Source organism: Limanda limanda, chromosome 12 (genome assembly GCF_963576545.1).
Source record: "Limanda limanda chromosome 12, fLimLim1.1, whole genome shotgun sequence".
NCBI classification, from domain to species: Eukaryota; Metazoa; Chordata; class Actinopteri; order Pleuronectiformes; family Pleuronectidae; genus Limanda; species Limanda limanda.
This window is the reverse complement of record NC_083647.1, coordinates 4,560,196-4,585,342: the sequence shown is the minus strand read 5'-3', so window position 1 is coordinate 4,585,342 and position 25,147 is coordinate 4,560,196. Positions and strand designations below refer to the sequence as shown.

Here is a 25,147-nt window from a genome sequence, read left to right as displayed (position 1 = left end):
ATCTCAGAGGTTTTACTGCCAACGTTATTTACAGTGGATTAGATGAGGATTTGTGTTAGTGTGCGTTAGTCGGTGTCTTAAACGTTATTCAAGCTTGTTTTGATTCCTAAGCACGAGCATGCAGCTGTACACACACACACAAACACACACACACTACTTCCAACAGCCCCCAACACACGGACAAAATGAAATAATCCTTTCCATAGAAGCAAAGTTCACTTAATGCATGTTCTCATGACACGTAAAGTAGCTGCACATATTCACTGGAGGTGGTTGGGATCATGTGTTACACATAGCAGGCATTGTTGCTTACGGTCCCACTGCTCAGGTATGCGAGTACTTTACAAATTAACTGTGTTAAACGACAACTAAAAAAAATTGTACAATACAAAAGTGGTTAATTCATTTTAGCTGCTTATCCAGATTATTGAAGAATATTATTGTTAATGCAAAATGTAATGTGAATATCAGTAAATTAATGCGCCCTTATTGGTTTTCAGGGATTTCTTTTATACTTATGTGATGGTGAAACAGTTAAATTGTATTAAATGTGGATTTAAAAAGATCATTTATTATTGAAACCCTTAAGAAACCCCGGATTTATACTTCTTGTTATTCAATCTGTCACCATTTTGTAAGACTTAAGTCTCAGTTAGCTTTATTTTCCTGGAAATAAAGCTGGAGCAATGAAAGACATTTCCTTATGAAACTTTCCCTCCTTGTATGTCTTTGCTATTTTGCACTTGTTCTTTTTGTGTTTATGTTTTCTACTACATTTTCTTCCTGTGCCCCTAACCGCAGTCTGACATTTGTCTGTTTTAGTTGTAGACATCAGACGGAGAGCCTGTAGCCATGGATGGGTATGTTGCCAAAAACAATGAAAGCACCTTCCCCACCTTGGGGGACCTGGATGACTTTCTCACCAAGCACAACTCCAACTTCATCTGGCTCCTCGTTGGTAAGAAATCTGCACTTGATAAGAAATGGATGTTTTAATGATACTTCAAATAATCTGCCTTTGGCTGCAATTGCGAGTATTTTGATAATCTATTAATCTGTCTATTCTCTTTTCGATTAATCTATTCGACAAAAGCTGCATACAACCCTTTCCAGCAGTTTATTCGAAAAGCTACTTAATTTAATTTGTACAATACTGTTTTCTTTTTGCATTATAAACTTCTGCAACTTAATTATGATAATTTCTGATTTAGATATCTACAATTTACTTTGGAATCATAATCCAAATTCACAATATCTTTAATTCGCCCCAATTTAAGATACCTTAAATCAGTGTAGTGTTTAAGATACCTTAAATTGAGTTTAAACCTGAACGTGAATTATGAATAATTAGATTTTAATTGTAGATAAGTAAAACTGGAAAAAGGATTATAATATAAAATAATGTTTATTGTTCGAAGCAACAGTCGTTAAAAGTATGTACATTTAAACCTTCAAAGCAGCAGCACAACATCCCTGTGGTATGAAGCCGAAGTCGTTTACGATCCTCCAGTAAACCGAGAGAAGATGAACATGAAGAAAAAGAGGAAGAATGGCTCCAACATGTTTTCTCTTCAGGTTCACACCACAGGGATGTTGTCTACTGTTACATGTTAAATCAGCTTAACACAGTTAGCAGCAAATGGTCTCCGACGTCTTTAACGTAAAGTGTTCTCACATGTTTGTTTGTCTCCGCCATTTTTCAAATGTTTACGGCAGAGAGGAGACAGCGTCGTCACATGAGCTAAACGTGGCACGCGATTGGCTGGTTTACTGCCCACCACCTTAAGAAGATTTTTGCCACAGACTGTGCCGTGTATTATAACAGACCCGACTAATCGATTACTACACTAGTTACAGCTATTTTATTATCAATTACAATCAATTTAATCCATTATTGCAGCCCTAAGTCTTCCACATGCAAAGTGCAGACCTGTCAGCACTGTCATTCTGCATGTTAGTGGCTTAGTTGTGTCAGTAGTAGATGTTTGTTATTGTTTCCTTCAGTCTAAACTATTGTGGACATTTTTTTACTGATTTTATTTGCACTTTGTTTATTAAACATAGCTTCTATAACATGTTAACCTGTCATGTACAAATATTACGAAGAGTAATAATATTTTATAGTCTATATGAGTGTACAACCCTTCAATAGCCGTCAAATTTACTGAGTGAAACATAACAGATTATTCTATATCATCTTAAAATGGGTTCTTTAAAAACATTTGAAGTTTGTTGTATTAAGATGTAGGTTGTTGATATGATAAAACTATATATATTCCCTAATGTGTTGAAGACGTCCTCGGAAAGATTTTCATCTCTATCTGTTCCAAGTTATCCTGCCAGTATCTTTCAATTGAAATATGACAAATGATAGCGTCCAGTTATTGCTGTAATCCAGGTGCTGCGCTCAGCAGGACAATAACACTGCATAGCTCACAGGAGCGGTTTTCTGTGGAAAACTGCAACATCGTAAAACCTGGAAAGCAAGTCCTAACAACATTGGGTGTGACAGTGAAACCCAGCTCTTTGCACAGATGTGCAACACTCGGTATTCAAAGGACTGCTAACAGTTTGGTTTTTCACCGTATAAATATATAAGTCATTCACATGTAATATAAGCAGATGGCTAGAAGTTAGCAAGGGAATCATGGAAAAGTCAGTTTCTAGCAGTTGACAGGCAGTGCAGTGTTCATTCGTGTTCATGTGTTACGCTATATCTGTATCTATTGCATGTTTTCAAAGTGTAGCCTGCTCTTTCTAGCTTTCCCAGGATTACCAACCCTAGCTTTATCTCCTGTAGTCATCTGAGAGTGATAGCAAGAACATTATGACAACTTTTTGTTTCAGTTAACGTGAAGATTGATCATCTTTAACTGACGGTAACCGTGTTTTTTTCCTTCTTTTTCAGCCACCATTCTGTCCTGTGGATGGATCATCTATTTAACTTATTACAACTCCCGCAACATTGGCCTCATCCTCACGCTCATCATAAACCGGCTCTACAAGGATGGCTACATTCACATCGGTGTGTTCATCAGGAGCGCTGTCACACAGTTAACTCAGACTGCTGAATATTTCATAATGAGCCAGGTTCTCTCAGTGATTATCTCCACAGAGCCCGACCTGCACAACACACTGCAACCAACAGCATATTGAATTTCTGTACACAAATGGCACAGGAATTAATTTCTAAAGCACCTTGAGGCCTCAGCGGAGGAAGGTAGAAAATGTGTGAGGGCACAACCCTTCAGAACAAATAGCATAGTTCTGAATCACTTTACAGATTTAATGTGTTTATGCTTTAACTTCTGTCTTTTTATTGTCTCGGCCTGAACTGAGTTAAATAATTATTGCATAGATTTACATATTAAGCACTAAACAAAAAACAAAACAAGCTTCTCTCACGAGATTGGCTTAGGCCGAGTTACATATCCTGTCTTTAGTCTGACAGCGGACAGGTCAATAACACCACGAACAGGAGGAAGTGTCAGCTGAGGTGATTACAGTCAAATCACTCAGGCGTTGTTTTTCTTTTGACCTGAAGTTATTAAATCAGAGGTAGACATGTTGTCTTCACGAAAAGAAATCATGTTTTTCTGCTCTTTCTCCGCAATCGTCTGTGACCTGCTTGTTGTACAATTAGATGCTAATTAAGATATTTTTTTCCTAAATGATGTGAGAGAGATCCCAGCAACACGCAGAGTTTTTATTATGGCCAGGGTCTTAGTTACACAACCTTCTATTTCCATCTTTTATTAAACTTTGAAATAAGCTGTGTGGATTCAAAGCACAGATCAAGTTTATACCGGTTCAAACATATTTTTTTTAATATTGTATTTTTCAGTCAGTAAGATGAACACTATTATATATTTTTAATGATAACATTATCTCACATTCTCCACAGGCTCCTTCTCCTTTTCCGTGCTGTCAGGAAAAGTCATGTTCCGAGACGTCTACTTCATCAACCAGGACATGTCTATCAGGTAACCTGACCTGAGCTGCAGTGCTTGCTCCTTCTTTTTTTCTCTGTCCAATAATCTCGCAGTTATACTGAATAATTTTTGTCTGTGTTATAGGATACAGGATGGCTTTCTCATCTTTCGCTGGTGGAAAATGTATAACCCGAAACAGAAACAGCACGGTGAGTAGTCTGTGATTATCCTCTGCACAATAAAGGAAATCTGTAATAGAATGTTGTTTTTTGATTCATGCAGATTGTTATATAATTTGTTGCTGATTAAGTCAACTGATGAGTTTGTAATTATCCTGCAATTTAGGAAAAGCCTTAATGATCTTTTCTTGGGTAATGTGTGTCTTTGTCTATGGATCATTCAATTATTTTATTAGTCACCTGCAGAAAATAGTGTAAATTAGATCTGCAGCTATTTCGGTCATTCGTTTTTCAGGATGTTTAAAAGCACAAGCCGTGACATGAATTATTTTCAGTTTGTCACGGACAAATAATTCCTGGATTTCTGTTGCTTCTAAGATAATAACATGAATATGTTTAGACAAAGTAAGATTATATCAATGTGGGCTTTGTGATATTGTAAAGCATCCTCTTTATTTTCTCACACAAAGATCAAAAAATGAAACATTTTTAAACAAGAAAGTAACTGCAGGTTATGACAATGATTCTTAGCTGTTGTCCCTCCTTAAATGTTTAATAGATTTAATTTAGGTCTGTTGATACATCTTCATATTTCAGAATATCCCCAATCATTTAAGAGAGAATAGTTTCATTAACAAACATGAACAGAATGATGGATATGTATGATGGAGAGTTTTGAGGTTTCTCTCTTGTCTTTTGTCATCAGACCCCAAGGCAGAGACCAGGCTATACGTGACAGTTAACGGTTTCGAGTTTCACGTCTACAACCGCACCGACCTCTATGCCCGCCTGCAGGAGACCTTTGGACTCGAACCCACGCTCTTAACACCTAAAAAAGATGAAGAGAGGGGACGAGAAGAAAGAGACAAGACCCTGGAAAGGTACAAGCAAGCCCTCAGATTTGAACTGTATTAAGTTTTTGGCTTGTTTTTGTTAAATCAAGTGTCGCTAGCATTGATTCAAACATTTAAAACATAACATTTAAATGAATGTAAGTCTCACTTTAGCATGCTACAAAAATGTTTCTGGATGAATCACCTGTTTCTGATTAGTAATCCACAATCTGAGCAGTACACAAAACTAGAGGTTGATTAACGTTGATTTATTTATTTACTTTAATGTAACTTGATATAAGTGTGATACTTTTTTTTAATCTTAATTGGTTGACATCACTTCACCTGCACAATCATGTCTGTGAAACATCATATTAAAAGATGTGGTTGAGAATGTAAAGATGCTGAAAAAAAGCCAGAATCAGCAGCCGTCCATGAGACAAAATTGAAGTGTGGAGATTTGAAATCAAGCTATCTGAATAATCTGAACACACATACTCACCTTCCTCCTGCAGCGTGAACATCAAAGCAGAGAGTCCAGACTCCGCGTCGTCGTGGCGCTCCCTCATTCCTGTAATTAAAGTTAACATCAGCACTGTGAGTACCTCAGAAATTTGACAAAAACTGCACGGACTTTGGTCAGGGGTCTGGGAAAGGACCCAAGGATTCCAATTATAAAAATGCTTGTGGACACTGTTTGGGGAAGAAAGCAACTGGATTTAATTCTTCTACCGCATGTGTGTTTTCTTCCTGTAGGGTCGCTTGGCGTTCGGGAACCACTACCTCCCGCAGACTCTGTGTGTGAACTTTGAGGATGCCTTCCTGACATACACCACCAAACCTCCATCCAGCCACCTGGACCAGTACATGCACATTGTCAAAGGCTCGCTGGAAAATGTGCGTGTCATGCTGGTTCCTAGTCCTCGCTACTTGGGCATGCAGAACGACGAGTAAGTAAAACTCTGTGAAATCACCTAATTTCAAAGACTGATAGCTCAGAGGGTTTGCTGTTTAAAATTGAGAATGGAGTTCATGCAAAAGTAAGTACATTAAATATATAATGTAACACATTATTACACAGTATTTATTATTTATTTATTCAAAGCAGTTTTTGCAACATTTAACCATAATCATTTCTCAAATTATGTTTTTTTGTTTCCTCCAAAACGCTTTTATTGCTAAAGCTCTTGGCTGAAGAATGTAAACTTCAAAATATGCTTTGCCGGTCATGTTTCAGGTGTGACACACTTACTACAGTAAATTAGCTCATTATTCAGTTAAAAATGGATAACTGTTTGCACTGCTCTCTCTCGCTCTCCGTTTTTCCCATTTACATTCTAATATGAATAGTATGGTGTGAATCTTAAACACACTCAGGCACAGGACTCTCTCTCTCTTTCACTGCTTGTTTGTACAACATTTTTATGGCACATACACGAATGTGTAATGAATTCAAGTATTATTCAACCCGAGCCCTATGTTTATAAAAGTGTGTGTGTAAATTAATGATAATTACAAACACTTTTGGAATTGGTCCAGTAGATTGTTTATGTTGGCAGCTGTGACAAGGCAGCAGTGGCTACAATGTTATCTGATGGGGAGTTTAGCAGCTGCTGCCCTCTTAAAGCTTAAGGCTATTGGATAGAGAATAACATTTTGGGTTGATCAACCTGAACTGGGCAACTTTAGTGCCAAAGATTTTCTGGCAGAATTTTGCAACTGACAAATTTAATTGTACCAAGTAAATGGTCCGTATTTAATATAGCGCTTTTCTTGTCTTTACAGTACAGTTTATTGGCATTCAGTCATTCACGCATACATTCCTATAGTGCTTCTATGGGCAGCATTTTTTCTATGAGGGGCAATTGGGTGTTCAGTATCTTGCCCAAGGGCACTTCGGCATGCATATGGGGAAACAGGGATCAAACTGCTCTGGTTAGAAGACAAACTCGCTTGTACCTTAGCCAAGTAATACACTGGAGGGGAAAGTCATAAACAATTAACGGTTAACCCCACTTAAAATTGAATGACTTTGAAATTAAAACTGGATTTAAGTTTGCCACTCTATAAAACCTTGTAGCCTCTTTGAAAAAAACATCAGTGGTTTTAACCTCCAGCAGTCCCTGACATCTCTTGAAGCTTTATTGAATTGTCCAGTGAAATATGTAAGAAGAAAGTTACTGTGCTTCATAAAAGTCTAGTTAAGCATCTTCATGCCAGGATCAATATGAACTGAATATTCATGAGTATAATGAATAAAAAAGTGGATGTCTGTTGAGCTGCTTGGTCGACATTGATGTAATTATTAGGATTAGGCTTCAGACCTGATTGCTTTTTCTAAATTTATGAATGTTTTTATTTTTAATGAAAACTCGATTTTGGCTGTGATGTTTGACTCTGGATTTGTTTTGTAGACCTCCCAGACTGATGGGGGAAGGGTTTGTGGTGCTGCAGTCCAATGATGTTGACATTTATTACTACCAAGATGAACCAGGTATGCACACACACACACTCGCACACAATTAAAAGAAAATTAATGTGACATATTTGCAGTGACTGTTTGATGATCGCAAAATGAATACTGAATGTAGACGACACGTAAACCAGCAAACCATTATTTATGGTTCTTTTGTTTTAGCTTTGTTAGCAAGGCTTTGACATCTGCTTGTGTCTGTGTTTCTGTGCGTGTGTATTTGCAGGTCTGGTCCCTGTGGAGCAGGAGAGTGGGGAGGAGGTAGAAACCTGCAGCGAGGAGGATAAGCTCCAGGATTTGCCTCCGTGTTGGGGTCTGGATATCGTCTGCGGAAAGGGAACTGACTTTAACTACGGACCTTGGGCCGATCGTCAGAGGTGTGTAGAAAAGCACAGCAATTCAAAATGTATTCGTCAATCTCAGCATTATACACAGCATCTGACAATAATGTGTGGGGAAATCATAATGTTCAACAAAATACTAAAACAAACCGATCAATCAAAGTCAGTCACAAACTGGGACACATTGCACAGTCTTGACTCTTTTGTGTGTATTTTTGCACATAAGGTTAATAATGTTTTTTCCATTTGAGTCTTTGTTATTGAAAGGTAACAGCTCACACTTTTAAGGCTTCGGATTTGGCCTTTACAAACCTTAGATTTACCTCCACACACTGTATCTTCTTTCCTCAGGGACTCGCTGTGGAAGTTCTTCATTCCGGCTGATTATCAGGCCATGAAAGTGACAGAAGTCGCCCAGCCAGGAACAGCCAGGCAGATCCAGGCCTTCGAGCTACGCATGAACATCATCGCTGACGCCACCATCGATCTGCTTTTTACCAAAAATAGGGTGAATCTTTCTTTCTCTCTTTTGTGCTTCTCTCTCCCCCTCCTCCTGCCTCTCACTCTCTTTCTTGTCTCCCTCATTGATCTCTATTCCTCTCCCTGCTTCCCCCCCATGGCTTAGTCTTTATGCCTCACTGTGTTTTTAGCTATTGATATTGGTTCATGTTTTATGCTTTTTCATATTTTTACCCCGTAGCAGTGCAGGGATTTCCACAAAGCTCAGTATGTGGAGAGCATACTAAATAACAACACAAATGCATATTCAATACAAACATAAAACAGGTAGAGTCAGGGAAGGAGACTCATTTTATTAGCTCTTTTGAACTTAGTTTTGTTCAGATTAGGTGCCTTTTTTTGATATTTAAATCAATAAGCCACCCTCTCTTATAATCTGACAGCATGTATGATTATCTGTTTGCTCTCTCTCCCCCCCTGCTCTGTCTTCATCTCTGTTACTAGGAGACCAATGCCATCCATGTGAATGTAGGTGCAGGCTCCTACTTGGAAGTCAACATTCCCATGACTGTAGGAGAGAATGGTACGTGTAAGTGTGTTTCACAGACATGAGATCAGTGGATTTCAGGTAGAAGCACACATCAGCTTATAATAATGATAATTATAATTCTATGATGAGCCAAGCTCAGTATTTAGATTGAAAACAATGAACTGATACAATTTAGTAATTAATAAAAGGGCCTAAGAGTACATCTTTCTTTTGCTACATAGCAAATTTTACGTTTATCTTGTATCACTTATTTTTTCTATTTTCTCCTACTATCCCCAACTCAAGTCAATTGTCAATTTCCTGTAGTAAGTCACTTTAAATGGTAAATGGTCTGTATTTATACAGTGCTTTTCTAGTCTTGATGACTAGCTCTACCGTACATTTTGCCATCCACCCATTCACACAAACATTCATACAGTGCATCTATAGGCAGCCTTTTTTCTTTAAGGGGCCATTTGGGGTTCAGCATCTTGCCCAAGTATTGTAACTTCTTTTCATTTATATGCAACAAATGCTAAAGCTCTTGGTAGGCGACCATCACAAAAGTAAAAAATATTTTAATTAATTAATTTATACAGGCCAGGGTCATTATTGAATGGTTTAAAAGATGACATTGAGAACACTGAGTTTTCGTGGAGGCTGAGGTAAGTTTTTGGGTGGGTCAAGTGAAATTGAAATTAATATTTAAGTATTGTACAGTATTTTAGACCAAAGATCACATAACATCACCAGAAACATCACTACATTTGAAGCCATATCCATAATAACAAAGCTGAACTCAGCCACAGTCTTACCTCTGATGTTGAGATATGTGTAATAATTTATCATATAGAGTACATCATATTTTATCAGACATCAATCAATGCTCTCCTCTGTCCCCAGAAATGTAGTTAACAAAAGCAGCTTTTGAGGTTTTGCCGGTAATTGACACTATCTTCAAGAATTCTTTCACATTTCCTGGGAATTGATGTCTCTACTTTCTGCTTCTGTGCTCAGGCTACTCTCCCACTATCAAAGGTCAGCTGCTTCACGTGGACACCACCAGCAGCATGCAGTACAGGACTCTGCTGGAAGCTGAGATGTTAGCTGTGAGTAGCAGGCAATTTATCTATTTTTATAGTTTTTTAAAGAAATTTGAAACTTTTTCCAAAGTGCAGGTGCAGGTGCAAAACAAACTTGCTGTATTCACATGGAAAAAGCTCTGCCAGTTGTGAAATCAAGACCTGTCTCTGCCTTCAATTCAGTTCCATGTGATAGCAAGTTACCCTCGGGTGTGGAACATGCCTCAGTCGTGGCATTGTGAGATCGAGGTGTACAAGGCCACATACCACTTCATCTACGCACAGAAAAACTTCTTCACAGGTGAGTCCTCCAGCAAACACACGGGACACATGACAGCATTTGGCCCGTAACATTTTTGAAAGTAGAACTAGTAAAGCACCTGTTATAAACCTGCCTGTTTAGAATGGACTGTCTGCTTGGCCTGTGTTAATGCTCTGGAGATACTTCAGAATTATTCCTTGTCATTAGAAGAAGATTCAAGACTTTATTTATCATGTGCACAACAATTGCACACAGCAGTCGCTGGCATTGAAATGCTTGGGTCTCAGGCTCCCTTCTAGCCATGCTCAAAAATATTACACAAAGAAAAAAATATATAAAAGGAAGGTGAGGAAGCTTTCTCTGAGCCTGGCAGTGTGAACCCGGATTTTGAGGTACAGCCATCCAGATGGCCGCATGCAAATCAGTTTGTAGCTGGGGTGATGGGGGTCAGACTTCACCACCCTCTGAAGAGCCTTACAATTCAGGGTGGTGCAGCTGCCATACCAGGCAGTGATGCAACCAGTGAGTCCTCCTCAAACAGTTCTACAATATACTGTCACTTTTTCCTTCTTGTGTGCCGGACGTTGTGTATTATGTCTTTGGTGCATAGTGAAGTTAGAAACTGTGTTCCCGCCCTACCTAACTCACGATCATTGACTACTACTAATTAACAGACAGACAGAAGTTTGTGGAATTATAGGTTCAGGCATGAAGCTTAAAGAAAAAGCATCTCTTCACTGATCCCTCTTTTTTTTTAGATTTGATCCAGGACTGGGCGAGTGACAGCGCCCCAGACATCTACTCCTTTGTGCCCTATTCCTGGAAATTCAAGGTCCTTTTCCACCAGTTTGAGATGATCTGGGCGGCAAACCAGCAAAACTGGATCGACTGTTCCACCAAGCAGCAAGAGAATGGTAAAAATGAGGCCCCCTTTAGATGCAGTTACTTTCTACTGTGCATTGAAGAACAGATCCATCGTTTTTGTGAAGATCAAGATATTTAAGAAATTTTTCCAAAATCGCACATAGTTAAAAAGGAATTAAATAACTAGTGCTTTGACTGTTTTAAACTGGCCTGCTTTAGAATTTTTCTTTCTCATTAGTGAGTTCTCCTCAAACAGTTTTACAATGGACTGCCACTTTTTATTGGTTGTGTGCTGGAAGTTGTGTTCAGAGCGTTTTATATAAAGTCTATCATGCATAAGGAAGTTAGAAAAATGTGTCTTTATCCTACTTGGTTTATGTTGGTGAAGATTTTATAGTCTATGTTTTTCTTAAAATGAAATTGAATTTGCCATGTTACTGTTCACCTGTGTGCCGTTTATGTAAGATTGTAAGATATTACTGATTTACTGCTATTTGAGAGGGCTGTTAAATATGATTATCAAAATAATCAGGCAGCAGGATATTATTGGCAGCAGGCTGCAAATTGCAGACTGCTGCTGTTTATCCAAGGACGTAGATGGAATGTTTAACTCAGTCTGCAGACTGAAGACCAGCTGCCTTCCCCACACTACACAGCACTGCCTGTTAATTAACTGCTGGCTATAATTGGACATTTCACGTGTCCAAATCAAAGTGAATGTGACACTGCACTCCCCTGGAATTTTAAGAATACACATGCCAAGTGTGAGGCTGATAAGATGAACCGCTTGTGAGATTTGCGTTCAACATATGTTAATGGTATTAGGAGGTAGATATCTTTAACAATAATTAAGAGTAAAGGACAAAAAGAGACGCATCTTACATTTACAGCATTTTTCCCCCCGAACAAGCCACTTAGAACCATGGATATTATAGATTTTTAAAGCGCCAAATTTAGTTTTATTAAGAAATTATATGTATTGTTAAATGTCATATACTGATATAAACATCCTTTTGTAATAATATATTTGAGTAATACAGTCGTTTTGCAGTGTGACATGTTATGCGGTGACGGTTAAGCATTTAATATAGCATTAGCAAAACATTACAAAACCCCCAACAAAATACAAACAGTTCCAAACCAGTCTTGAAGGCAGTCATAATGCATCTCTATCACTCAATGCTGGAGCCCTCGACAGGACACTTTGACTCTGTTCCTCTTCATCTGTCAGGATGTGTTGTACAGTGTTTACATCACAGAATCCCAGAGCGATGCAGACTAATTAGTGGCGTGATTGTTCTTTTACAGTGTACCTGGCAGCATGCGGTGAGACGCTCAATATAGACTTCACTTTGCCTTTCAATGAATTTGTCCCAACCACCTGCCATACCCGCTTCATCCTAAAGGTAAATCATTCCTGAAATGTCAATGATTTGTCCAAAAATAGATGTCTGTCAAATGTCCATGTTTCATTTGAGTCTAATTGGAATGTGTTTTCCAGTTTGGAAAATATTTCTACACATGACAGAAGACTGTATATTTTTGATATTAGTTAAATGCTGATTTTTGTTTTACTACAGTGATTTTACCATACGCCCACAGATTTTAAAACTGACGCCAACTCTGAATATATGTGGGTGTTTAAATGTGTACGTGCCTTGTCCACCTCAGGCGGAGGACACAGACATGCGACTGTCGTTGCCTGAGTGCCACCCAAGCCGCTACCCCCTCCTCACCCTGGCCAAAGACTACCAGAACATGAAGCTGCCCCCAGACATGTTCATGCCAGGGGAGATACACAGTGCTCCTCCTCCTCCTAAACTCAACAAGTCTCGCTGGAGGAACATCACCCACGCAGAGTGAGTTCAACCTACAAACCACCTCTTTCTAGTTGTGACCAGATATGAGCATGTTAGCAAAGAGCAGGGTGACTCACCATCGCAACACTAGCTCACATCAGCGCTTAGGTAGGAAGGAAATGTTCCCAAGGTAGTAGGTGTTAATTTCAAGAAAATGCACCACTCACCTTCACCGCTTCATTGCTTTGGTTGGTTCAGTAGTTGCTGTCTGCTGGTTTTAAGTTAGATGCTGCGGTGGAGAAAGAACTTAAATTTTGCTCAAGTAAAAGTACAAATAAATTTACGTGTATTCAGGTAAAAGTACCACATTAACTTTTATACCTGGATAATAGGAAATTAAATTATTTCTGTTAAATATGTCATTTTAAAGCATTTAAAGTCAAGGTAATTGCAGAGTGTAGTGTAAACCCTAATGCAGGGGTGGGGAACCTCCAACCTCCGGGCCTTGATCTGGCCCGCGAGGCAATTCATAAATCCTAAAAAATATTTATTCTCAAGAATTAAGTCAATTGCACTTTGAAAGGGTGTTGTCTACTTGAATGATATTGCATTATCAGTGGTATAAAATGGTTTCATAATAATGACAATAATATCATTCATCACACAATTTCCTGGGACACTATAACATCCAACAAAATTTGTTAGTGTGAAAGGACTATCATACTATTTTTAGCCCTGCCCTAATGCAAAGGTCTACAACATCATTCCCACAGAATTAATTAAATCTGTGGCGGTAACGGGGGTGCACATGCATGAATGTCAATCTTGTGTGCAATAGATTCCAGGTGACAGCTACACAGACTAAAGAGTGAAAGAGAAGTTCTCCAGTGAGACAAAGACCTGCATTGCATGACACAACTGCAGCTGTAACTGTGGGCTCTGACTGTCTGGGTGGACTGTCAAAATGATATGGACAATAGCAAGAGCATGCGGTAGCTAGTGGTAGTGCATCACTGAGAGTGAACACATGGCAAATAGCGCTGCACACACCATGTTAGCAATCTATTATTATTATTTGAGTGTTGGTCATTATGATGGGTCAATTGGAATATAATCGGCCACCACAGTCTAGATGATTAACTGGAAACACAGCATTATGGCAGAGTCTCTGCAGTGAGACGTCTGAATCCATTTGAGCTGTATTCTCCCCTGTGATGCTGCTGCTGCAGATGCACTTTGCTCCTGTTTGAAGGAGGCAGGGTCTAATGTTACCTGCCTGGTTTGATTGGATCAGTGGACCAATTCCCCTTGTTATTGATTTCTTTAAAAAAAATGGGAAAAAACAAGGTGAACATGTTTTGCTTTTTTATAATTGCATTGGAGTAGAAAGTAATCAACATCCATCTTAGTCTGCAAGCGATTTGGACAACCTTGTGCTACTTTGTATGCACCACCCTAAAGTTCAGTGAGAGTTCACAGATGCTGCAGATGCATACTCTGTACATGATAACTCAACATCCAGATCATTTATTATGTATAGCCCAGAGACCGACCATTCTGATATAACGCTGCAAGAGACCTGCTTACCCTCCTGGGAGTTTACGATCGAACACTGTGTGGGCCGGCGCACTCTGTCGCTTCAGCCCATTTAGTTTCTGTTGCCTCTACTGTAGGTCTACGAGCTGAACGGTTCATAAAGCAAATGATGAACCGGAAAATCTATTTGAAATGATGAGAAATTCCCCACGATGAAGGTGTACTGAGTGCATATGTTTTTTTCTTCCATACTCCAGAGCTGGCTGGGTGGATTGCTGGAGTGTACCCAACTTCTTGCTCATCATTGACTACACCTGGCACCCCATCTATCCCCAGAAGGCTGATGAGCAACTCAAACAGTCACGTACGTGCACTGCTTTCGTATCAGTTTTCTACAGTTGTTTTTAATCAAACAATAGGAGTTTTAACTGTCTGTAAAAGCTTCAACTTATCAGTGTTTTTCATAATCTTATCCGCTACTTGCTTGCTTTGGTTATCTAGTGTCTGAGATGGAAGAGTCCATGCTGTCATCTATGCGTCCCCCGGAACAAACATCCATACCCCACAGCGTCCCACCACGCTTCGCAACATCCTCCTCAGCTGCTCACAGCCGGTTGCCCGCTGACCCATGCGAGCTTCCCCCTGACAGACTTCATGTGGAGATGGAAATGTCTCCAGATTCTCAAATCATCCTCTACGGGCCTTTGCTCCGAGCACTGGTTTCCATCAAGGTAAAGAAATACTTGAAATATTTCCTCCACCAACGAGCTTATATTCTCGTTTTGTTTTTTTGTCTGTTAAGCTGCTTTTAAACAAGCTGTAAACTTCAGGGTGCATGTGTGAATGCAAATGTCAGAGTTAGACCGTCTGAAGTTTCTCCGGACTCTCTCCGATCCTCCTGCTATAATGTCCATAGAATTCCTGGAGAATTTGATGTGAGTACACAGCAGGGATCCACCACTGGATTGAACACGTCTTTGCAGAGAACAGCCCGCTGCGTTGTGCAAACTGCGGGTAGTAGCGAATTCTCCAGATTTTACCCGCAGGCCATATCTGAAATCTGCTTTAGTAAGCAGGATATGCAATTGCGCAAAAGCTACTGCACTGATTACCAAGACACTTGGAGTGGAAAGATAACCACAACATGTTGGTGAAGATCCAAATAAATGGGCAGATCCAATAGTTGAGTTTCACTTTGCACTCCCTCTGCAACAATTCCTTCAGAATTTATTCAATCTACGGCTTCATCAGGAAAGCTTGTGCACATACACACAATTTTTTCCTCATTCACCAATATCATCCTAAGAATTTTCTTAAAATAGTTGTTAAGATGTTTTCTACGAAAAGATTCATGATGTATTCTTAAACTGTATGGTTTCACATCTGTGTTCTTATATTGATGAACACTAGGTGTATGTACGTTGAAAGCGCTTGCCGTAAAACTACTTCATATCAGATGGGTGACTATTTTTGCATTATAATATGCACTGCAATGTGTTGTCTTTTGTAATATTATGTATTGTAAAATATTATGTATTTAAATCTGTAGAATTAAGGTAAAAAACACAATAACTGATGATTTGTTTACACAAGCTTTTCAGTAGTCAAGTGTGCGTAAGATCACTCTTCAGTGTGTGTAGATTCTGCTCTTACATAAGAATAAATACCTGATACGAAAACATTGGTGAATGTCAGAATCTTATTAAAACTGCGTAAGTGGATTTTAAGAATAATTTTTTTCATAAGAATGGTCGGTGAATGATGCCTATTGCTATCAAGTGCAACAGATTCTGAGTGACACGCACCCTGACTAAAGAGTGAAAGAGAGGTTCTCATGTGCGAAATGCATTGCTTTCCAGCTGCGGGTCTGCACATAGCTGCAGCTGAAACTATGAGGTCTGACTGTCTGCCTCGCATGTAAAAACTTTATGGACGATAGCAGGAGAAAGCATGCAGAAAATAGCGCTGCACAAACTGGCCCAATGCAGCAAGAGATATTGATGTTATTATGAGAAGTGTCAAATATTTCTTGGTTTAGTATGAAACTGTGGCAGGACAAATTAGAATATGGTGGACCGTCACAGCTAAGATATTTAACGGGAAACACTGCTTTGAAATGGTAAAATATTGCATTAGCCTTGCTGAGGTACACACTTTCAGAGAGTCCTTCTAGTTAAGTAATAATCCTCTTGAGTAAATTGAAATTTCATGGTGTTTCCAATAATCCATCAAAGAGCCTTCAAACCTCCCCTGCTGTTCCCACAGGAGAACTATTTTGGTGAGGATGACATGTACACAGACTTTGAGGAGGCGGTTTCCAGCCCTGTGTTATCCACCTCCACCTCCTCGGGCCTCGGCTGGTCTCCTCTGGGCATGGAGGACGGCGAACGGAAAGACACCTCAGACCTCCACCCCCTGGACCTGCGACCCTGGGACATCACTGTGCTCATCAACCTCTACAAAGTCCATGGCCGACTTCCAATTGTAAGACGGATGACTCCCAATGTTCAGTTAATGGCTTGGCAGAGTCAGAGAGATCAGTGTAGAGGCACGGCGTGTTAGGGTTCTGTCACATATTATGGAACGGTTCCATCACGACAGTGGGACATAAAAATGATGGATATGTGCACTGTGTGCATGCCAAACAAGCTGTTGCTACATAGACACTACGTTTATTTGTATACTATAAATTTGATTTACATAAATAGATGAAAGATATCTAGTCGCTGTTTTTCACCTGGCTTTTGTTCATTCAAACCTACAAGTAATGTTTGTATCAATGTCAATTTATGTTTATGAAAACAGTTTGATGCACGACTCTATGTGTTTGTTAACATTCTCGGTTGCCCTCCAGAACTGCAGCAGCGAGGGTCCCGAAGGTCCATCGGGCTTCTTGGAGCGGCTGTGTTTTGAGATGAAGAAGGGTTACAAGGAGACAATGCTTCAGCTGCTCCTGTCTCCCATTCACATATTCATCAGTGACAACTACCAGGTATGGAAAACAACTACACAGCTGCCTGATGCTGCTGGTTTTTGCTCCAATAGGGTGGAGACATTGTTTAACTATTAAATGTTATTTGTGTAAAATCACAAGAGTAGAACTAAATGTCCATCTTAGCTTTCTGCCAGCAGTTCAGGAACACATAGAACAAGACCGTGTCAAACAGTAGAACAGAGACCTTTGAAGTATTATTAGACTAAAGAGTTATCGTGCAAACAACTACTCTTCTATCTGTTAACTGAAAGGGTGACTCGGTCCTTGGAAACAACCCTGAATAAAGCTGTGTTGCATAATGTGAACCACACTTGCACCAGCCACGTTTGCATAAGCAGCTGCACATTGTATAACCTAACAGAATCAGATGGCCCCCTGCTAAAAACAATCCTAAGGGAAGCTCTGGATCCTGTTTCCTGCCTTGAGTGAATAACTTTCTCTAATCCCTGTCAAAGAACCCGTTGCCCTCATCTCTGTCCTCTGGTGGGATAAAAATCTCAATTTATGCCATGCGGAGAATAATTATGGAAGTAAAATATCATATTCAAAGATCAAAGATTGATTTCAGCCACTGCAGATTACCTTTTTGTTTAGTTTTTGCCATTTTGCCCACATCTTACAAGGCACCGGTTTAACTAACTAAAACTGTGAGTGTTTGATTAAATGCTCTCTTGCCCACAGCGTCCCACAGCAGACGGTGTCCTGAGGGACGGCCACCTCAGTCTGTCTGGACTGCAGATGAGGGCCCATGCCATGTTCTCTGCCCAGGGCATTCCTCCGGGCAGTGACACGTTGGAGTATGCCTGGCTCATTGACATGCAGGCTGGGGGGCTCACCGGCAGGGTCACTATTCCACAGGTGCGTGTGTGTGTGTGCGTATAAAAGCGAATGTATGTACGTGCAGCTTTTTGGTACGACTATGTCAATAAACCTTTAGGTCACAAGACAACTTCTTGTATGAATCACCTGTACAATGTAATTCTAACCAAGAAACATCCTGCCACATATGCTATTCTTGTGACTTAATAGTGTTCAGAAGAATTGTTATAATTTGATCTATTTGCATCTTTGGATTATTTTATCTTACTTATTGTAGTGTTGTATTATATTTGATTGTATTGTAGGTTTTTCTTCTTTCCTCCTTTTTTATTTCATGCATTATTTGTATTTTTTTGGAGCACTAACGTATCTTTCTGTCTTTCTGATTATTAGATGGCCAGTATAGTAGAGTGGGGTGAAACCTTTGTTTTCCACGTGGTGTCCCGAGAGTTCCAGTTGGAACAACCCAAACCCTCAGTCATCTGCCAGCATGGAGCTGACCGTCGCATCTGTGATGCCAAGGTACAAACACACAAGCTGTGTCCCAATTCAGGGTCCGCCTCCTTCAGAGGACACGGTCTACAGGACGCAGACAAAGGCTGAACCGAAATGAGATGGTGTACAGAGGATTTTCTTGATCAGCGTCACCAGCTTGTTCCATCCCTATTGCTGTTGCTTAGCAACAAAGCTGCAGTGGGGCACAAGGAGAAAGTTTTAATGCCCATTGGTTTAATCACTTGTGCCATTAGCTATTCTGTTCAGTTGAAGCTTGATATTCAAACATCAGTTGCTTGGTGACGACAGTACCTCTTGAAAATCTTGAGGACGCATCTGTCTGTAACATTTTTAGGAGTATCTGAAATTGGACAGTCTAGTCATGCCACTCTGACGCAATCGGTCTTCAAATACAACATCTGAAGGAAGCAGCCCATGAATTGAGACTCAGTTACTGTATACCAGGAAATTCTACACAAAGTTTCAGCTGCATCTCCTGACTCATTTGCACTTCCGCTGCTGTCCAGCTTCGCTATAAACCAGTCAGCAGCTGTGTGACAGAATCTCACCCTGCAGACTAGTAAATTGGCCCATTATGGCTGAAATGCTTTTTTAAAGTCATATTTAAATGTCAGTCAGAAGTGTCCAGTGTGAAATATATATGTGCAAATGACATCAGGTAATAAACCACCGTGAACCCTTCTCTAATGATTTATGACTCAGAACGCACACTTTTTATACAGTGGAAGAAATGGAACAACAGCCTGGAACACAAAACTATTGATCTACTCACAGCAGCCATACACAACGCAACATAACAGACCACACCACGATGTATGGAATGAAGTTGAGAGAAAACAAGTCACAAAACTGTCTTGTTTGTATGTGAACACTAACAAGGATATTTTTAACAAACCTGCCTTAGAGCTATCATTAGTTTGTGACAGCTGAGCATCTGTGGCTGAAGGCTATGCAGTGTAAAGCTCAGTCAGAATAAATTGGTGATGGCGTGTTTGTAAGAACAGAAAAGTTACTGGTTCTAAACAGTGGTTGTCTTTCAGCTGAGCTGCCTGCCAGGTCACTGCCGCACATCCGAGGACCTCAAGTACACCATGACGCGACTGGCTGTGGACGGAGTGGATCTCTTCATTGTGGAACACGGCTGTGCTGCCAGTGTTAAAGTAATTGTGACCCATCAGTTTTGTTTTTTAAAGTTAATCTATTGTTTAACTTAATGTCCACTAAAAAAATGTGTTTAATTTTTGGCATGTGTTCAGATCTTAACATTTTCCTCTCTCTCCTCCTCGCTAGACGGGTATTATTCGCGTGGCCAACTGCAACCTGCACAACCAGGCAGTGGGAGAGGGCATCAGTGCTGTGGTGCAGGACGTCAACATCCGGCAGTACATCGAGCAGCAGCCGCACAGTGAGGCGACCAGGCTGCAGCTGGCCGGACAGGGTCCAGGTCCGGGTCAACCCCTAGGACTCGGTCAGCCCCCTTTGTTGCGACGCTCTGTCTGGCTGGAGGCAGGTTCAGTCAACCTGAACCTCATCACTGCAGACATTGCCTTGGCTGCTGACCACCCAGCCAAATGTGAAGTCCAGAGGCATTTTCTGGAACTACACGATGCTCATTCCAAAAGGTAGAAAGCTCACACCCTCATCTGTTCTTTTGCTTTTCCAAACACCTCTCACATGATGTGAACCACCCCAGAGCAACTTTGCAGCATTGTGGTATTGTTTCAGTGGACCTCTGTAGAATAAGTCACCAATTGCCATTCTGATGTTCACATCATAATTATAAGTCAACATTTTGTCTCTGTCATATACAGCTCATTGTATGTTATAATAAGCTTGGATATCTGCCTCCTTCTGGATAATGAATTAAACATGATAAAAGGTCTACAGGGGGCCATTATCGGTATAGATGTTCTTTTCTAGCTTGTAGTTGGACATGACAAGGGCTAGTTCACCATAAAATGAAAATTCCCTCATTATCCACTCGATGGAGGGCATGGGGAAGTGTTTGAGTCCAGAAAACTCTTCAGCAGTCTCAGGGGTAAACAGTGTTGCATCCAAGTTGACACATTCTTCAGACATAATAAAACAATAGAAAAATATATAACATGGCAGGGCCAGAGCTTGTGTGCGGTCTCCGGTCAGAAGCACCTCAGTCATTTAGGCTTAAAACATTTAAATTATGCAGTGTTTCGTTGTTTTTTTATTGCTGAAGAAAGTGTCTCTTTCACTTCAATTGTATTGAAATCTGGCTGCAACACTGTTTACCCCTGAGACTCCAAAAGTGTTTTTGTGGACTCAACCACTTCATCCCCCCCCCTCCTTCGGCATAGTGGTGACTAGATAATGAGTGCACTTTCATTTTTCTGTGAATTATCCCTGTAAGTCCAGTTGACCTGTTTTTTAGCACTTGGATATCCCAAGGCCTGGATGACTGACCATTTCCAAAGACATATTAACTGAATGAGGAAATGATTATTATTATTAGATCTACTCTATCTGCCGATCTGTTTCCCAAACCCCAAGATCCTCAATTGTATTATTCTGTCTACAAACCAACGATATTCACTTTACTGTCATAAGGAGCAATGCAAAATACCACTCAAACTGAATATAATTTTCAAATAATTGACAATAAATTCAAAGGTTAATAACCCATGGCTTAATCGATTCATTGTTTCAGCCCTGTTTTATTCTTTGGTCTTTCTCTTCCTTTATTTTCCTCTCCTCCACTCCTCAGACTCTGGTTCTTGTGGCCAGAAGAGCCCGGCATCCGCAACAAGCGCAGTAGGAACCGCTGCGGCTGCCTCGGAGGCTGCAGGTTCTTCGGAGGCACCAACATGGGCCTGGACTTCTTCAGGCTGGAGGAGCTGACGCCATCGTCCTCTTCTGCCTTCTACTCCTCCAGCTCTGAGTCAGACATGTGTTATGGCCAGTCCTTGCTACAGCCTGGGGAGTGGATCATTACAAAGGAAACATCCAGAGTGGACGGTATGGTTTTGCTGGGATTTCTTCTCCAGCTCCTTATTTCCTTGAGAGTAATGGTTCTCCTCCTGGAGTTGCTGTAGGGGTATCTTGTGGAAAACGATGATAACTTAAGATCCACAATGGTTTAGTTTGATATTAAAACAATTAGCTCTTTTCTATCTGGGGGTTTATTACATGAGACTATTTGAAATAAGTGCATTATTACACTTACTTATTATTGATCTTTTTATTTTTGTCTTACTCTCTAAATGTGTCTAGATAAAATATAACATCTGATAGCATTTATCTAAAGAGGGCTCTCTCCGTGTTTTCTCAGGGAGAGTTTCTGGACTGAAAATGGACACACACTCGCCATGCCTTCCTCCTGAGCTGCCTGAGAGGCGTGGACAGCAGCACCTCAGTCTCCAGGTACCTCAACGCTGCCACAGCTCCGCCTCCTCATCTGAAGAAAACAGTTCATCCAGTGCTGCGTTGCCCCTGCTGGCCGGGGAGAGGGAAACACCCTCACCGAGCACAGAGGAGCGCATGTTGCCCATGAACGGCAGAAGCCCTGCTGAGTGAGTAACATAGAATTACTCATTGTTTTTTTTCTGTGATGTTATGAATTTTCAAATTCAATTGTTAGTCGGGAGAGAATATTGGAGCCACTAAATGGCACAAGCAGGATTTTCCGCCTACAAGTATAATCATTGATTTTTCAATTTCAGTCATTTGTTTCTAAACGTTATTCTGTCTCCTGTAATATTGCAGCACCCTAGGGGAAGTACCAGAAGCCTCACCAGTCTCCCCCAACAGCTCCCAGGATCGCTCCTCCATTCGCTCTCCCCTCTGCTCTCCTCTCAAGCGTCAGTCCTCGGTACACTCCAGTCGGCTGGGCAGCACCAAGAGCCTCTCAGCTGCCGTCTTCACCGACAAGCCCCCCCCAGTGCTGTCTGGAGGCGTCCAGTTCAGCAGCGAGGTTTCACGCAGCGATGAGAACGTCCTGGATTCACCCCGGCAGCGCAGAAGCTACGGCTCCTTTCCCTTCACGCCGTCAGCAGACTCCAACACGTTCCATCAGTACCGCTCTGCTGACTCTAGCATGTCCGTGGCCGACAGCGAGGCCTACTTCTCTGCCGCTGAGGACTTCGAGCCAATCAGCAGCGCTGATGAGGGTCCAGGGACGTACCCAGGCCGCAAGAAGAAGAGGAGGCAGCAGATGCAGCAGCCACAGCAGCCCCCGTATCACATGGAGAACTACAGGTCAGCTGATATGATGACATGAATTTCAATGAGCGATGAATATTTTGCCAATAGAGCTAAAAATAGTTAGCTTCAGCTATTATAGATGCAGCCAGGGGAACACTGTCCACACCTGAAATGTGATTGATCAGTAAGAGTTTTCTTTAGGATTTTTTTTTTCCAATTCCATAATAACACATGTACATGGTATGATAACCATCGATTTTCTTACCATGGTATATGCAGTGAAACTGTTACACCTTGCAAGGACAAGTTAAATATGAAGATAAGGTAACATAATTCACAGTTACAGTACATCAGAGAGTTTCCTACTTTGTCTGTGTTACAGCAGATGATTTAATACCAGGTTGCTTTAAGCATTACCCTTTATGAATAATGTTCAAGAGCCAGTCTGAAGCACCCTGCATGATTTACATTTTAAGATTGTGATGAGTGCACACATTTGACTTTTATTTAATTTTTTCATTTCAAATTTACGGCTTCTGCTGTGAAATGTCAAGTAACCTTTTTTTTTTAAAGATATATTTATTGGTTTTACACATTTAAATCAATTTACATTCATAAATGAACCTTCCCCCAAACTGAACATATGGCAGTATATAAAATAACGAGAAGGACAAATATTTACAATTAAAATACTAATATAGTTTAAATAAATAAATGAATGAAACTAATGTAGGTAAAATTAAATACAGTCACAAACATGGAGCAGAGTACAGCACACATTCCTCACAACAGATTAGTCACTTCACATTTCCAATGCCTCTTCAATGTCATAATTTTTTGTCAAACTATCTTTAGCAGTTTCAATATTTTACAAAAACAAATACTGTTCTATTTTGTCCTTATTTTTTCTCAATGTTTCATGATAACTGGGTTCATAAGAAAATATCACAGAAACCTCATGCATTGGTGTTTGTGTTTAGAAACCATTGCAGGTTGTAATGACAACCGGTAAACACATGGGTCATATAACTTTTGATGACTCAGGCTAATAACTTTGCATTGACCGTAAAAATGTCTTGATGACACATTATACACGATTACATTAACGGTGTCAGGAGATTTTATGTTTGATACCCAACAAGTTTTACATTTTTATCGCGTAAAGCAACTTGCCCCAAGTGATACACGCTGCAGTTTTCATTCATTGCTTTAATTTGATCATGAGTGTGATGCAGAAGGGCTCCAGCAAATTAGTTGTTTGATCCTTGGGCAGCCACTTACTGCTGGTGTGTTTCCCAAATTGGATTTCAGTGTTGTTACGCAGCTACCTTGTCATTTTTTATATTACCCCTAAATGTTCTTGCGTTGATTGCAGCACGCCTTTTGATTGATACGGCCTCTGCACAAACACAAAGAATCCATTCAGGTGTCAGAATTTAATATTGGCTGTAATGCTACTGAAAGAAATACTATGATTAAATCATCTCTGATTTATTGTGACAAGGTGGGAATGTATAACAACATTATTCAACTAAACAAGTATTTTGACATATTTAACTGAGAAGTGTTCTGACCTCCCTCAGCCGGAGCTCCATCTACCACAGCGTTGAGGGTCCCCTCACATATGTTCTCAATGGAGAGTTGATCACTGAGCCACGTCCGCTGCCGATGCCCCCCTTCCTGCCGCCGCTCCCACCCCAGCCCCTCCCCAGCCACACGTCACAGGCCTCTTTTGTCTCCGCCCTGGCCATGGAGGAGGAGAGCTCGGTGGAGGCGGAGAAGACGTCTGAACCCGGACTAGTCACCCGACAGCCACACGTCATGGCGTGCTACCAGAACTACTTGGCCCACTACCAGGTACATTGTCCGACTTCTGTTCCATATCCTCATCTTTAATGAACATTTGTTATTTGTTTTTTAAATACACATATAACCAGTAAACTGTCACTTCATTGACTTTTTCCCCGGCTCTGCCAGGTCACAAATTGGTCAGTCAAGCAACCCACCAATAAAAGGACCTCCAAGTCTTCTCTTCACCGCCCCTTAGATCTGGACACGCCCACCAGTGAAGAGAGCTCCGCCTCCTTTGACCAGCTTTCCGTACCCAGTTTTAAGGTCTGTGACTAATGATTGAAAGTAGTTGGTATTTCATGTATACATTTTTTATAAACTTTAGAATTGTGTGTTGGTTATAGCTGTTAAAAGCATGCTCATCTTAAATACATCATATTTGTTCTGCATGTCAGGTAATAAAGCAGGGCCTGTCAGCCAGTTCTCTACTGGACAGAGGAATTCAGCTCATGGGAGACAATAACAGGTATTTAAAGTTACCTTTTTTTTATTTACATTAAAACG

The 25,147-nt window shown here is 40.5% G+C and overlaps 1 protein-coding gene across 1 annotated transcript in view; it reads left to right on the top strand.

The window, feature by feature from the left end:
• Positions 1-25,147, top strand: part of kiaa1109 (KIAA1109 ortholog) — an 82,954-nt gene that overhangs the window by 3,260 nt on the left and 54,547 nt on the right. Inside the window, exons 2-31 of the mRNA XM_061083148.1 lie at positions 823-958; positions 2,909-3,025; positions 3,905-3,983; positions 4,077-4,141; positions 4,818-4,992; positions 5,460-5,541; positions 5,701-5,894; positions 7,359-7,438; positions 7,644-7,794; positions 8,110-8,266; positions 8,722-8,800; positions 9,764-9,855; positions 10,012-10,129; positions 10,849-11,004; positions 12,263-12,360; positions 12,626-12,813; positions 14,547-14,653; positions 14,791-15,020; positions 16,555-16,773; positions 17,144-17,281; positions 17,966-18,142; positions 18,497-18,625; positions 19,660-19,779; positions 19,910-20,241; positions 21,357-21,607; positions 21,921-22,161; positions 22,355-22,846; positions 24,376-24,649; positions 24,770-24,907; positions 25,039-25,109. Coding sequence (XP_060939131.1) covers positions 853-958; positions 2,909-3,025; positions 3,905-3,983; positions 4,077-4,141; positions 4,818-4,992; positions 5,460-5,541; positions 5,701-5,894; positions 7,359-7,438; positions 7,644-7,794; positions 8,110-8,266; positions 8,722-8,800; positions 9,764-9,855; positions 10,012-10,129; positions 10,849-11,004; positions 12,263-12,360; positions 12,626-12,813; positions 14,547-14,653; positions 14,791-15,020; positions 16,555-16,773; positions 17,144-17,281; positions 17,966-18,142; positions 18,497-18,625; positions 19,660-19,779; positions 19,910-20,241; positions 21,357-21,607; positions 21,921-22,161; positions 22,355-22,846; positions 24,376-24,649; positions 24,770-24,907; positions 25,039-25,109 — 4,856 coding nt within the window. The 5' untranslated portion in view covers positions 823-852. The remainder of the gene's footprint in view (positions 1-822; positions 959-2,908; positions 3,026-3,904; positions 3,984-4,076; positions 4,142-4,817; positions 4,993-5,459; positions 5,542-5,700; positions 5,895-7,358; positions 7,439-7,643; positions 7,795-8,109; positions 8,267-8,721; positions 8,801-9,763; positions 9,856-10,011; positions 10,130-10,848; positions 11,005-12,262; positions 12,361-12,625; positions 12,814-14,546; positions 14,654-14,790; positions 15,021-16,554; positions 16,774-17,143; positions 17,282-17,965; positions 18,143-18,496; positions 18,626-19,659; positions 19,780-19,909; positions 20,242-21,356; positions 21,608-21,920; positions 22,162-22,354; positions 22,847-24,375; positions 24,650-24,769; positions 24,908-25,038; positions 25,110-25,147) is intronic.